We start from the raw sequence: 15,699 nt of genomic DNA, 5'->3' as shown, positions 1-15,699 counted from the left end.
CCGAAGCTCATGCATCAGATGAGAAGTGCAGGTTGCATACTCTGGAGATCAAATGGGAGCTGACCTTCTACACTGACAGAACATGGCCATTCTGTAAGTCAACGTAATTGTTCATTGCTGTTGCAGACCGGATGAAGGGTTGCCCAGTGTTAGTCCAGAGAATCTCGTCTTGATCACTTCCTTCATCCACTGTTGCGACGACCTGGTGAAGCTGCCCCCGCTGGCAATCATGACGGCTCATTCTACCAGAGCACAGACATCTTCGGCGGCCTTCAGGGTGCAGGTGTTGATCTAAGAAATTTGCTGGGTCACCACCTGCTCGTTCGTTCATACGTTCACATTGCACTTTGTGCAGACCCAGCAGGCTTGAGATGATGCTGGCTTTGGGAGAGCTGTGCTACCAGCTGCATGACGGTGAGCTCCGAGCCCATCTCCATTGATACTGCTTGTGGGCCACGTAGAATGGAATGATTCGAGATATGTTGCTCATGTCCATTCGATTACCCACTCTCCTGCCCCTCTTGTTGGAGTTGTCGGCAAGAAAGAACTGAGAGTGCACGGGCCAGCAGCGCCTGATGTACCGCAGCATGAGTGCAACGCTCTAGAGGGCTCCACAGCCAGCCCTACGGGTACTGCTATGGCAAAAATCTCTGGCCACGCATGTGGGCGTGCACACACCTAGAATGGAATAAACATGAGCAGCTCATCTTGAAGAACAACAGTTATGAAAGGTAGGTAACTGTGTTTTCACCTAGCTGCCATCGCAGTCCCCCCCCATACCCAACCACTATAAGGTTTATTAAAGGTTGTTCGTTTGTTTTTTTCCCAACCTTTTTCCTCTTTCAAAATGAGGTATGTTATATGGATGTACAACTTAGTCCACAGTGCTCTGAGGAAAGCCACATTTGAACCTATAGGAAATGTTTTCCTTCCTTCATTTGTCCCTCAAGATCTTGTTCTTGGTAGCAGACATCTCAGCCAGGAGCGTAGGGGGACTATGACTCTGATGGCTGACTCACCATACACAGTATTCTATCTCAATAATGTGACACTACATCTACACCCACGATTCCTACCTTAATCAGGAAGTTCACCTGCTGGCATCTTATCCCAAGCTTCGTTCTTCAAAAGGAGCAGTGAGCTCCATACACTGTATATAAGAACAGCTCTCCACTCTTTACCCTGAGAGGACTAAGTCCTGTGTGACTCCTCATAGGCTTCTCATCTTGATTACAAAATGAATGAAAGGGCATCTGATTTCTACGAAAGACTGGAAGTCCATCTTAACCTGTTTTAAAGCTTTGGGTATTAACCCCTGAATTAGCATGATTGCCTGTTCCACCAGGGCTCAGTCTACCTCTGTAGCCCTACTGAAAAGCATACCTGTCTCAGCCATACGCAAAGCAGCCACCTAGTCTTTGATAGGCATGTTTTCCCAGCATTGTGCTATCATGCCTACTTCTGGAGCTGATGAGGCTTTTGTTGGTGCTGATCTACTGTCCATACTGAATCTGTCTCTTCAGCACCATTCTCCATAGTTGAGATACTGCTCTGGAATTTCTTGAAGTGGAACACCCAAAGGAACATTACTTGTACAGTAACTGGAGTGCTTTGAGATATGGTCCCCCCCCCCACCCCCAATAGGAGCTCCTCTACCTGCCCTCCTGCCTCAGTCTTCTCTCTGGACTTCGGTGGTTTAGAAGGAATTGGAGTCGTGCAGGACTGCCTAGAGTGCAGGTGCAGATCTGTGGACAGTGCTGATGAACATGTCTGATCAATAGCTCATGTGGATGCAAACAAAAGAAGTATGGGTTGGATGAATGCACTATAAGGTAGGTAGAAAGTTGGCTAGATTGTCGGGCTGAACGGGTAGTGATCAATGGCTTCATGTCTAGTTGGCAGCCGGTGTCAAGTGGAGTGCCTCAGGGGTCGGTCCTGGGGCCGGTTTTGTTCAGTATCTTCATAAATGATCTGGAGGATGGTGTGGATTGCACTCTCAGCAAATTTGCGGATGGTACTAAACTAGGAGGAGTGGTAGATACGCTGGGGGGCAGGAATAGGATACAGAGGGACCTAGACAAATTGGAGGATTGGGCCAAAAGAAATCTGATGAGGTTCAATAAGGATAAGTGCAGGGTCCTGCACTTAGGATGAAAGAACCCAATGCACCGCTACAGACTAGGGACCGAATGGCTAGGCAGCAGTTCTGCGGAAAAGGACCTAGGAGTGACAGTGGACGAGAAGCTGGATATGAGTCAGCAGTGTGCCCTTGTTGCCAAGAAGGCCAATGGCATTTTGGGATGTATAAGTAGGGGCATAGCGAGCAGATTGAGGGACGTGATCGTCCCCCTCTATTCGGCATTGGTGAGGCCTCATCTGGAGTACTGTGTCCAGTTTTGGGCCCCACACTACAAGAAGGATGTGGATAAATTGGAGAGAGTCCAGCGAAGGGCAACAAAAATGATTAGGGGTCTGGAATACATGACTTCTGAGGAGAGGCTGAGGGAACTGGGATTGTTTAGTCTGCAGAAGAGAAGAATGAGGGGGGATTTGATAGCTGCTTTCAACTACCTGAAAGGGGGTTCCAGAGAGGATGGTTCTAGACTATTCTCAGTGGTGGAAGAGGACAGGACAAGGAGTAATGATCTCAAGTTGCAGTGGGGGAGGTTTAGGTTGGGTATTAGGAAAAACTTTTTCACTAGAAGGGTGGTGAAACACTGGAATGCGTTACCTAGGGAGGTGATAGAATAGCCTTCCTTAGACGTTTTTAAGGTCAGGCTTGACAAAGCCCTGGCTGGGATGATTTAATTTGGGATTGGTCCTGCTTTGAGCAGGGGGTTGGACTAGATGATCTCCTGAGGTCCCTTCCAACCCTGATATTCTATGATTCTATGATTGATCCTGAAGTGGAGCACTTACAGGGACACCCTTCTCGAGCTAAGTTAAGTAACGTTTCCATTTATAGTGACAATAGTTCTGAAACAGTTTCACACTTGATTAGGATGCAGTAAAGCTGCGCTAATGGAAGAGACCAGTATAGATTAGGAAGTGGTTTTATAGTCCGTGCCAGGTAGGGCTAATGCAGGTGACATTATGCACACCCCAGGCCAATTAGGGATCTTTGTGTCATATTCGTAACAGTGAAGCTGGGCCCAAATCTTGAGCTAGGATCATTAAAACTGTATCCTTCCCTGCAGAGCCGTGTTCTCATTGTGAAGATCATGTTTTTTTTGGTGGGTATGGTGGGTTGGGTTAGTGAGGTGGCGGTTTTGATTTAATTTTTGAAAGATATTTGGGACAGTCCATGACTAAGGAGGAGTGGAGTGACTAACCTGCTGAGTGGTTATATGAGTAGGGGCAGCAAGGTGGCTGGGATAAGTGGGTGCCACCTTAGTACTCTTCCATCTGTCCTAAAGGGTTAGGTGAAACAATGTGTACAGCACACGTTGGGAGCTTGAGTCCCCATTCAAAGGATTTGGCCTGTACCCAGAAGCACTTTGAAGCGTTAATTTTATAATGTTGAAAATGTTCAACTTACATTTAAGACATGATTTCATCAAATGTGTAACATGATTAAAACTAATTTAGATTTCCCTCAATTATGCAATACATTAACTTAAACTAGAAATTGTGTAACATACAGTCAAACTTTCATAAGCCAGATGCCTGTACCTCAGAAAATCAGACTGCTTTTTTTATTTAGGAGCTTAACTTTAGGGGTAGGTTTGAAAAATTTAGCCTATTGATGATAAATATAAACCAGCTTCTAAAAACAAAATTTGGCTCAGAAAATTGACAGTTGTCTGAATTATGCTTTTTTTTAACACATACATATTAAAACCTTTCTTTGTAGGTTGATACCTGTGTTAGTAAATGGTATGAAGTACTCAGAAATAGATATTATTCTGCTGAAGGTGAGCAACAATTTCACTTTACTTCTCAAGGAATGTATTCATTTGACTATTCACTTCTAAATTACTGTGCTATGGCAGTTTCTACCTAGCAGAAATAGCTTGTACAGTATGGGATATAGCTAAGAAGTTGCGCTAATTAATCCATTCTAACACAGAACTAGAATTATTACTGTACAATAAAAAGGATTTCTCTACCTCTTTTTCCTCCTTCCCTCTCCGTTCATGTTTCTAGAAGAATGCAGGAATTAGTGGCTCTTTTGGTCAGGTGGCCAGCCCTGAGGTGGCTATGAAGCTGAAGAAGTTGTCATAGTTTTCCCGAACATATTACCCACTATATTGCCTTTTAAAATATCTTGGGCAACCTGGCTGTACTGTTTCATAATCTGATGGTATAATAACTTGCAAGCATGCTTAATGTTTCATTTTTAACAGGGGGATGTTGAAGAAGATGAAGCTATTCCAGATAGTGAACAGGACATAAGGCCTCGTTTTCATCGTTCACGGACAGTGGCTCAGCAGCATGAAGAAGATGGTATTGAGGAAGATGACGATGATGATGATGAGCTTGATGATGATGATACTATTTCTGACTGGAATTTAAGTAAGTCAAACTACTGTGTTAGGTAGTGTAAAATCTACAGCTCATGTAATTCAGAACCCTCCCTTTCTGACTCCTTGTGTGTTTTTAGTGCATTGAACAGAAATGCTGACGTTTTTAATTTTGGGATAGCTCTGTTCACATTCCTGAAATCCTTTGATTGCTTGGCACTCTTTCTGTTGCTTAAAAAGAAACTCTGCTGTATAGCTAAATTCACATGTTTGTAACTACTATATGTTTACCTTAATTGGTTAGTATGGCAAATGGATCCATTAGATGTTTCTGCTCAGATTAATGAAGACTTTCCAGATTTACCCTTCTCACTTAGTGGAAAACCAAGTGAATTTAAGTTCCAGAAAGTCTTACATCATCACAGACCATGGCTGATCTGCCTAACATGACTGGGCATTATTACTGAGTAGCTTTTTAGTGCTTTAATCTTCTATATTTATATTTAAGGCCCTGAGAAAAGCACATATTTAAAAAACAAATAAACCAACAAATCTCCAGCAGTGTCATGGATAAATGTGTGTTCAGGGGATATGTATGCTGCACAGTCGCGCCCCCCTTCCCCCCCCCCCCCCCGCTGTGAATTTTTCCAGCCGCAGGACTTCTGCCTCCCTTCTGAGGTGCTGGCTGCTCATGGGTGGTTAGTTGGACTCGTCTCATCCTGGAATAGGGTCCTATCCCATGGAATTGGGGTGGAGGGTGTGCTAGGGGTGTATGTCTTGCTGATGGACAGGGTAACAAAAGCCACCTAGATGAATAGCAAGAGCCAGCTCAGCAAATACATGAATCCTGTGGTGCCAGCCGACCTGGCCCCGGGGCAGGGATCAGGGCCCTAGCTCCAGTCCAGGCTGGTTTTACTGCTTCCTCTCTGGCTGGCAGGGGGGGAACAGGGGCAGTGCTGAAGCGACTAGGAGCCTCAGCCCCACCCCACAGCGGCTTCTCACCAGCTAACACTGTGACCGGGATCCATTCTGATTCCTCTGTTAAGGCTGGCCTTCCTCACGCCTTTGCTCATGTTTCAAGCAGCATCAGTGCTGGCCCCGATGGGGGGATGGATCTTGGTCTTAGCTCCTGGCAGGCCAGCACTGCAGTATCTCTCCTGAGTCTTTTGGGGCCACTGTGGGCGAGGCTGGGATTCATAATTGGCATGTTGTGAGTACCACCCCTCACTCCCTGCCAGCCGGACCAAAAACAGCATCAGTGGTCTGGGCCAGGGATTTGCAAACTTTTTTTAACTCAAGGCTCATCTGTGCAGCTGCAGTCGGCACCATGGCCCACTATTAATGCTTCTTGAGGAAAATTATTAATTTTAATTATTATGTAAATATAACCTAGAATGGTGTGATAAACAACGATCAGGAAGGTAGCCATGGAGCATAAGCTTTCATGGGTGAATACCCACTTTTTCGGGGCATGCATCTGACTAAGTGGGTATTCACCCATGAAAGCTTATGCTCCAATATGTCTGTTAGCCTATAAAGTGCCACAGGACTCTTTGCCGTAATAAACAACGTGCATTTCTTTTTCATTTTAATGTTAGAAATTCCTAGCAATATGCACTCCAAAAATGCTTCAAGACCTTTGAAATGAAACAGTTTTAGTAAAACTATACTTTGAACCCCACATTTTGCTCTGAACTTTTTTAAACAGGGAAAACAGTTTTGTATAAAACTGAACAATAAGCAACACAACAATATTTAACAAAATTATTAAAACACATTGTGCTGTTTGATTTTTAAAACAAAATATTGTCCAACTTGAACACTATATTGTGTTTTCAATATTTTGAGGGTAAAATCTATACTATTGTGCTGTGTAAGTAAAGACCTAACCCTATTCTCTATTTATTAATTAGAAAAGAATCACATTGTAAATAAAAATATAAAATAACTTACAGACCAGGAGCATTCTTAATGGGATGGATGTGCCTGCTTCTCCTTGCACAGTTTTTCCATCTGGGGACATACGTTAATGAGGGTCAACCTGATGATATCTTTTGGTTTTCAGTCTTTCAGCCAGGTCAAGGTGCAGGCAGTGGATAGCTAGGGGCTGTGTGCTGGCAGGGAGGTAGCTCAGGGTATGGGGAGGGGCTGTGTCTTAGGGGATGCCACTGCTGCAGGGCCCAGCCATGTACTCAGTCCCTAGCTGGCACAGTGGGGACAGCTCTGCTCCTTCTGGCTGTGTGCACCATGCTGTCCTACATGGTCACTCTGGCCACCAGCACTCAGTGGTTCATGGGCACCAAGGACGTACACCTACCTCAGCCTGGAGGGCACAGCAGCTGTTACCCAACCCACGTGGGGAAACTGACCTGGACGTACACAGTGCCTGGTGTCACTGCTCTCCCCTCAGAACGTTCCTTTGTCCCCCCAGCAGGTTCAGGGAAGGGGTGGTGAGTGGCAACGTCAGGCACTCGTGCATGCAGGTCGGTTTCCCCACATGGGCTGTGCTGTGAGGTGTCAGGAGCTGCTCTCCCACCCTCCCCTTACCCAGCCCATGTGAGGAAACTGACCTGGACACACAGTGCCTGGTGTTGCTGCTCAGCCCTCGGAAACTCCTCCCATGATGGCGGACCACCCAGGACTGTTGTGGCCCACCTTTGGGGCTCGGCCCATGGTTTGAGAACCCCTAGTATGGGCCAGGCTCTGATCCCTTACCTGGGCCAGGCTGACTGGTGTCATGTGCTTCATCTTCTTGCTGAGCTGGCTCTGGTGGCAAATGCAGGTGGCATTTGTTACCCGTATCATCAGTGAGATGTCTTCTCCTGTCCCCCATTCGCTAGGATAGGAATGACCTGCCGCCTCTGGGATGCACCATGGAGAGCCACAAGCAGGAATGCCCACTTCTGCCTCCCTGCTGCTGGAAAAATTCATGTTTCAAGGTTTTTGTGTTTTTGTGGGGTTTTTTTGTTGTTCCTCCCCTCCTCCCCCACCCTTGAGAGCTGGAAACTTTTAAATGCAAGATGAGATTATCAGATAAATTAATTCTAGAAACTGGTGCCAAACATGCCAAACCCATGGTGAAAATGCAGAAATTGGGCTTGTTTTTGGCTTAATTGGCTTGTGAGTTGCTTGTTGGCTAGTTTTTGGCTTGTAGCTTGTTGCTGCTTTTTTTTTCTGATCGGCTCCCGGCAAGCGGGGGAGAGAGTCAGGGGTGCATAGTGGGCCTACCACAGTCCCAGACTGTGTGCTGGGGGGATCTAGTCACATAGAGTGTTGGGGTTCTTAGGGATTGGCTTGTTTTGGCCTTGTTTTGAAATGGGATTAGCTTGATTTTTGGCTTATTGTGAAAGTCGGGGTGCTTATTTACTACGTGAAAGTTGGCAACTGTGACTGGGTCTCTAAGAAAAACACAGAATATTTTATTTAAAAATAATCCAGATGCAAATAGAAAATTGTCATATATATCACAAAATAATGTGCAACACCCATGTTCCAGGAATCCCGTTCACTTTTAGAATCCAAAAGTAGATTTGGGCTCCTGATTGATCTTTTCTAGAGACAGTCCAGATGTTAGCTTGTATATTGCTATAAAACACAGTTTAATCTGTGTTTTTTTTCCTTTTTTATTTTGTTGTATTCATTACTGTAAGTGGAATAGTTATCTTTATATATTTAGCTGACTGAAAAGTCATATGTGAAGTTTCCTCTAATTAACTGATTACATAATCTCGGAATTGCTGATGCTATATATAGCAGATTAGAAAGTAAATGGTTTGAAAAGGTTGGTTGACAACTTGTTTTCCTTATATCTGAGCAGGTTGAATGAATGTATATGCTATAGTTTTGGTTTAGCTTTAAGTGTTTGTCATACAGTAACTCCTCACTTTAGCGTTGTCCCAGGTTACGTTGTTTCATTATGTCGTTGATCTATTAGAGAACATGCTTGTTTAAAGTTGTGCCGGGGTGAAAGTAAAGCCGAAGATTTATCGGTACGGGGTCCGGCTCTGGCCCCCGGAAGGGCGGGGCTGGGGGTCAGTATCCTCCAGCCGGCCCTTCCACGCTGCCTGGCCTACCCTGGGCCCTTTTAAATTGCCAGCCCTGGGGCAGCTGCTCCTTTTGCCCTCCCCCGTCAGTGGCGGGGGAGGGGGGTGGGTGCAAAAGGGGCAACGACATTAAAGCGCTGCCACGACAGCGCTTTAAGCAGGGTCCTTTGCAACAGCACTTTAAAGTCAGATGGATACGGGCCAGTACTGGCTGCCACTTTTTACTGGTATGCCATACCCACCCGTACCGTCTTACTTTCACCCCTGAGTTGCGCTATGCTTCCTTATAACGTTGTTTGGTAGCCACCTGCTTTGTCCACTGGTTTCAGGAAGAGCAGCCCCATTGGAGCTAGCTGGTTGGGGCTTGGAACCAGGGTGGGCTGGCAGCCCACTTAAGTTCCCTGTGCGGCAGCTGTCCAGCAGGTTATCCATTGCTGGGCAGTTCAGGTGTCCTTCCCCTGCACTGCCGTGTACTGCTCCTGCCGTCTGCCTTGGAGCTGCTCCCAGGAGCCTCCTGCTTGTTGGGGGGGGGGGGGGAGGAGGGGTGCTGATGTCAGGGTGTCCCCTGCTCCTGTACTCCATCTCCACAGAGCAGGGGGGACAGGACTCTGGACGGAGGGAGCTTGTTGGCAGCAGCTGCTGTCTCAACTTGCTGATCTACTTAATAAGGCAGTGTACTCAGAGTGGAGTCAGCATACTTAAAGGGGCAATGCACCTCTCTCTCTCTCTCACTCACTCACTTACACATACCACCCCCCCCACCCCCGCACTTTGGAAAGTGGAGGGAGTGGTGCGCTCCAGTGGGATAGCGTGCATTCATCATCACGTTCAGTTTCTGCAGGGAATGTTTGCAGCCACTGCCATGCTTCTGTTGTGTCTCCTCCCTCCATTTGTGTAGCCTCCCACTCTACAAGGCTGCATTAACAACGTGTTAACCCTTGAGGGCTCAGACTAGTGCTAGTTGATCATTTAGCAGTAAGGCATTCCCTCGGAAATATCCCACCCTCTGACTCCACCACCTCAACCAAGCTTCACAATCATCATTGCTGTGTACAGTATTAAATTTTGTTTAAAACTTGTAGAGTGTGTGTGTGTGTGAGAGAGAAAATTTCCCTAGAACCTCCCCTCCACCCACCCAGGTTTACATTAATTCTTATGGGGAAATTGGATTCGCTTAACATCGTTTTGCTTAAAGTAGTATTTTTCAGGAACAGAACTACAACATTAAGCGAGGAGTTACTGTACAAAATTATGATAGAAATCTTTGTACTTGGTAGGAGCATGAAACTATTTCATGAGGGCTGAAGTGTATCACGCTTCTCACTAACAACTTAGTCTTTCCCACTTTTAGTAAAAAGAAAAGGAGTACTTGTGGCACCTTAGAGACTAACCAATTTATTTGAGCATAATCTTTCGTGAGCTACAGCTCACTTCATCGGATGCATTCAGTGGAAAATATAGTGCGGAGATGTATATACATAGAGAACATGAAACAATGAGTGTTACCATACTCACTGTAACCAGAGTGATCACTTAAGGTGAGCTATTACCAGCAAGAGAGCGGGGGGAGGGGGACCTTTTGTAGTGATAATCAAGGTGGGCCATTTCCAGCAGTTGACAAGGATGTCTGAGGAACGGAGGGAGGGAATAAACATGGAGAAATAATTTTACTTTGTGTAATGACCTATCCACTCCCAGTCTCTATTCAAGCCTAAATTAATTGTATCCAGCTTGCAAATTAATTCCAATTCAGCAGTCTCTTGTTGGAGTCTGTTTTTGAAGCTTTTTTGTTGAAGAATTGCCACTTCTAGGTGTGTAATCGAGTGACCAAAGAGATTGAAGTGTTCTCCGACTGGTTTTTGAATGTTATAATTCTTGACGTCTGATTTGTGTCCGTTTATTCTTTTACGTAGAGACTGTCCAGTTTGACCAATGTACATGGCAGAGGGGCATTGCTGGCACATATCACGTTGGTAGATGTGCAGGTGAACGAGCCTCTGATAGTGTGGCTGATGTGATTAGGCCCTATGATGGTGTCCCCTGAATAGATATGTGGACACAGTTGGTAATGAGCTTTGTTGCAAGGATAGGTTCCTGGGTTAGTGGTTCTGTTGTGTGGTTGCTGGTGAGTATTCCTGCAGGGAATAGCTCACCTTAAGTGATCACTCTCGTTAGTGTGTATGGTAGCACCCATTATTTCATGTTCTCTATGTATATACATCTCCCCACTGTATTTTCCACTGAATGCATCCGATGAAGTGAGCTGTAGCTCATGAAAGCTTATGCTCAAATACATTTGTTAGTCTCCAAGGTGCCACAAGTACTCTTTTTCTTTTTGCGAGTACAGACTAACACGGCTGCTATTCTGAAACCACTTTTAGTGTGGCTCCATTTTGGGATTGCTTAATGGTAACTATTTTGTGAAATGGAATACTTTCTCTCTGCAACAAATCCACAAGTGTTTAAGCTCTGTTCTATGGTTATTTATTTGATCTTGAGTAGAGAAAGCTGCCCATCCATGGCTATGTAGCCCATAAATGCAGTGTGACTGTTTCTCCCTGGAATGTGATTTGTGGTTCTAGAATACAATGGGGTATTTACGCACTACAGTGAAACAGAAGCATTGCTACACTGCTCCCCCTATTGCCCTAAAATGTTAGTGTAAGGCTAAGGTAGTTTGAAATGAAGAGAAACGATGTAGTAATGGGTATTATAATACATTCAGATTTACAATATGTTAATTTTCAGGGAAGTGTTCTGCTGCTGCACTAGATGTCCTTGCCAATGTATTTCGTGATGAACTTCTGCCACACATTTTGCCCCTTTTAAAAGAACTGCTGTTTCATCCAGAATGGGTGGTTAAAGAATCAGGTATCCTGGTTCTAGGAGCAATTGCTGAAGGTAAGACAAATTTGCGCTCATGCTATAGCAGAATTCTATTATGACTAACCAAGTGGTCTCCAACCTTTTTACACACAAGATCACTTTTTAAATTTAAGTGCAACCCAGGATCTCCCCTGCCCCTTCCCTGAAGCCCTGCCCTGCTCACTCCATCACCCCCCCTCTCTCTCTCCCCCACCCTCATTCACTCTCACTGGGCTGTGGCAGGGGTTTGGGAGTGGGTGCGGACTCTGGGCTGGGGCAGAGGGGTTTGGAATGTGGGAGGGGCCTCTGGGCTGAGCCTGGGGCGGGGGGTTGGGGTGCAGGAGGGGGTGAGGAGTGCAAGCTGTGGAAGGGAGTTTGGGTACAAGAGGGGGCTCTGGGCTGGGGCAGAGTATTTGAGATGCATGAAGGGGTTCGGAGTGCTGGCTCTGGGAGGGGGCTCAGGGCTGGGGGTTGGGGTGCGGGCTCCCACCGGGCAGTGCTTACTTCGAAGGGCTGCTCCCGGGTAGTGGACTAGGGCAGGCTCCCTGCCTACCCAGGGCCTGTGGCGCCGCTGCAGTTCCCAGCTAATGGGAGTTGCGGAGCAGTGCTTGCATGCAGGAGTAGCATGTGGAGAACACCTCGCCTCTCATTGGGGTATGCTGGCCGCTTCCAGGAGCGGTGTGGGGCTGGGGAAGGCAGGGAGCCTGCCTTAGTGGGTCACTTATGTGTGGTAGTGTGTTTGTTTTTTTTTTTTTTTTCCTTGTTCTGTTTATTCCTTCTGAAGCACCTGGCATTGGCCACTGTTGGAAGACAGGATACTGGGCTAGATGGACCATTGGTCTGTCAAAATATAACCATTTTTTATGTTCTTCATTTTTGTTTTTAAAAAAAATCACCTATTTTGAATAATATGACTAAAAACGGTTAGGAAAACTGATATTTTAGCTGTTAGTACAAAGAGTATTTTAAAAAGTCTTAAATTAATTTTGTCAGACATTCTATAGGACAATCATAAAAGCATGTTTGTCCTAATTATAGAGAGGTGAAAAAATTAAACTTTAACAATTTAGATTTTTTTTTAACAAAATAAGCTACTGTGAGACTCAGCTTCTCATTGTCTGAAAAGTTTGGGTTGGTTATGCCTTCAGGTTTAAAGAACATTTGTAATATGCTTGGTATATTTTAGTCCTTACATGACATTTCTGTTTGGCTAGCTGTTTGCAAGGATTGGAATCTTTCTCTCTGATTTGATTACTGGTTCAGGGCTAGTGCCTGGGAAAGCTTATTAGTATGCCTAAGTGTTTATAGCCCAAAGATACTGGACTTCTAAAATACTAGTGTGTCTGTGTTGGTAAAATATAAATTTCCAGCTGTGACTCTAGCCTCTTCTCATCATCTTCTCTCAAATATGTCTACCACCTTCCACATTGCTTGTTATGCCCTTCTAAAAGCTGTTTGCTATCTGCATCGTACTCAGATTCTACTAAAAACTCATCTACTCATTAAGGGTACCTTTTAAAACAAACAGCTGTAGCTCACAAAAGCTTATGCTCAAATTAATTTGTTAGTCTCTAAGGTGCCACAGGTATTCCTTTTCTTTAAACAAAAAACAGTAATCACCATCAAGGTATGTCTTACAGACTTATCACCTATTTCTCTTGTAACACCTTGCCTTCTCCTTCCCACTCATCCCTTTTTATCACTATCACTTCTTGTGTAATCAGTAAGGTTAAGATTTTTGTCAAGGTTATTTTTAGTAAAAGTCAGGGACAGGGTCGTGGGTAATAAACAAAAAATCATGGAAGCCTGTGACCTGTCAGACTTCTACTAAAAATAATGGGGGAGGCACCTGACTGGGGGATGCTACGGGAGGAGGGGGGTCTAGCATCTGCAGCCCTGGTGACTGGACCTTCCGGATACCCCCCTGCCTTTCTTTTTCTCAAACCCCCCCCCCCCCCCTTCCCCTGGCAGCTGGGGACTGAAGCGGAAAATAACTTGCTTGTGGCTGCAGTGCATGCAATAAAAGCAATACCATGTCCTCAGGAGGTGGGGATGTGAAACTGAGTAATGATTATAAAACTTCACTAATTACAACAAAATTATGGAAAATATTTAAAGTGACCTACACTTGAAAATCTAGTGTTTCTTGTTACTCTCTTGCTCCCCCTCTCTGTTCAATTACAATTATATTTAATAGAGTACTTTAGCCAGCTCTGAGGGTTAGAGACTTCGTATAATTTCCAAGCTGGTTTTCCTGGTTTTTTTATGGTATACATCCTATATTTCTAGCCCTAGTCTTTCATGAAATGTTGATGTTTAAACTGACACACAACCCGTTACTTCCTCCAATTTAGCAGTGCTTTCTTTTGGCATTGATTTAGGGCTTAATGTAGCTGTAGCCAGTCTCAAACCTTGGAACAATGTCATTTTGAGTCCATTATATAGCCAAGGAATTACACTCAAGTCTAGCACTTACAAATTTACCACCTTCACTGATATTAAAAGATAGTAAAAGTTAAGGATATGTTAGAAAACAAAAAGCAAGGAAGATCAAAGCTTAATTTGCTCTCAGTATATAGGCAGAATAAGGTGTTGAAATGTTTTCATCCTATCTTGGATGTTGAAACATTAATGTGTATGTTTTACTCTACAACTGACTTCTGGAAATTCAGAGTTTAAAAACTGTGTCAAGAATCAGAGGGGTAGCCGCGTTAGTCTGTATCCACAAACGAGGAGGAGTCTGGTGGCACCTTAAAGACATCTGAAGAATGCATCTGAAGAAGTGTGTGTTTTACCCATGAAAGCTTATGCCCAAATAAATCTTAGTCTTTAAGGTTCCACCAGACTCCTCGTTGTTTTCACAGTTAAAAACTGTGTGAAAAAATCAAAAAAATTTCATTTTGGCTAGACCACAAATTAATTTTTTTTTTTTGGTTTTATCAGCAAAACAAAAAAAAACTAAAACTGTTCTTGGAGTGCTTGCTCATGTCGATTCCATTCTAGGTGTGCACATATGCGCAGACATTAGAGATTTTTTGCCTTAGCCGTATCCGTAGGGCCGGCTGTGGTGCCCTCTTGAGTGCCGTGCTCATGCGTTGGTATATTAGGCGCCACTGGCCCCACCCCCTCTCAGATCCTTCTTACCACCCATGGCAGTTGGTCAGAGAACCTTTCCCTTGCCTAGCAAGGGTTAGTGATTCTTCTACTTCAGTCTTCAAGCCTTCAGGCCTTGTAAATAGTTTTACAGTAGTTAAGGAGTGTAGTTAGAGTCCCAGTGGGGACTTTGCCCCAGTCTCCATGTTTTAAGCCCTGCTTTGACTGAAACAGGCCTATGCCTGTTAGTGACCCCAATAGCAGCTGCGTCAAGTGCTTGGGGGGAATCACACATGAAGGAGAAGTGTCGCATCTGTGAGAACTTTCGTCCCAGAACTCGGAAAGAGCGAGACATCCGTTTGAGGGGAGGCTGTTCTCAGTCTGGCATCTGAACCTTCCTGGTCAGACTCTGCCCCAGCGCCTCAGTGTGCAGCACACCCCTGGCGCGAGGCTACACCCGGCACTGCTGCTCGATGCCGGGGCCTAAGAAAAGGTCAAAGAAGAGCAGCTCCGTGGCATAGAGCAAGAAGGGCAACTGATCCGGTTCGGGCTGCCAGCCCACACTGGAGCCATATGGATGACCCCCCCTCACCTGTGATAGGGTCTCCTAACCCCCTGAAGGGTCCAGCACTGACTCCAGGGAGTGGTAGGGGATCCGGACTGGTGGCAGGGCTGATGCCTTCCCAGGCTCTCCCGGTATCCAGAGAGCAAGGCCTCTACCAGCATCTTCCTGGCCCAGGTGCTAATTCAGGATACCTGCAGGACTGCTACCCGGTTGTCTGTCCACACGTTTACATCTGATTATGCACTTACCCAGCAATCCTGAGACGATACTGGCTTTGGCAGAGCAGTGTTGCAAGCCAAACGACCATGAACTCTGAGCCTGCCTCCAGGGATACTGCTTATGAGCCACCTAGAATGGGATTGACATGAGCAAGCACTCAAAGAGTAGGGAAAAAAAAAAAAAGGTAGCGTGCCCACGTGCACAGTTGTTGGAGATTTTTGCCTTAGCAGTACCCGTAGGGTTGGTTGTAGCACTCTCTTGAGTGCTGTGCTCCTGCGTTGGTATATTAGGCACTGCTGACCCTACACCCTCTCAGTTCCTCCTTACCACCTATGACAGTTGGTCAGAGTGCCTTGTCTTGCATCGCTAGAGTGTTGGGGTTTTTACAGTCCATTGTTCTGTCTCCTTTGTTGTTAGTTGATACGTACTTAGTTAGACCTTTAAGTTAAAT

The 15,699-nt window shown here is 45.3% G+C and overlaps 1 protein-coding gene across 4 annotated transcripts in view; it reads left to right on the top strand.

Moving 5' to 3' along the window:
- Positions 1-15,699, top strand: part of TNPO1 (transportin 1) — a 129,810-nt gene that overhangs the window by 63,376 nt on the left and 50,735 nt on the right. For all 4 annotated transcript variants that reach the window (XR_013346143.1, XM_077817081.1, XM_077817082.1 and 1 more), the window contains 3 exons: positions 3,854-3,914; positions 4,347-4,515; positions 11,255-11,407. Coding sequence is in view for 3 of the 4 variants with exons in the window: in XM_077817081.1 (XP_077673207.1) it covers positions 3,854-3,914; positions 4,347-4,515; positions 11,255-11,407 (383 nt within the window). In the remaining variant the exon portion in view is untranslated. The remainder of the gene's footprint in view (positions 1-3,853; positions 3,915-4,346; positions 4,516-11,254; positions 11,408-15,699) is intronic.

This window comes from Eretmochelys imbricata, chromosome 5 (assembly GCF_965152235.1).
Source record: "Eretmochelys imbricata isolate rEreImb1 chromosome 5, rEreImb1.hap1, whole genome shotgun sequence".
NCBI classification, from domain to species: domain Eukaryota; kingdom Metazoa; phylum Chordata; order Testudines; family Cheloniidae; genus Eretmochelys; species Eretmochelys imbricata.
The sequence above is the reverse complement of the archived record's forward strand: the minus strand, read 5'-3'. Positions and strand labels throughout refer to the sequence as shown.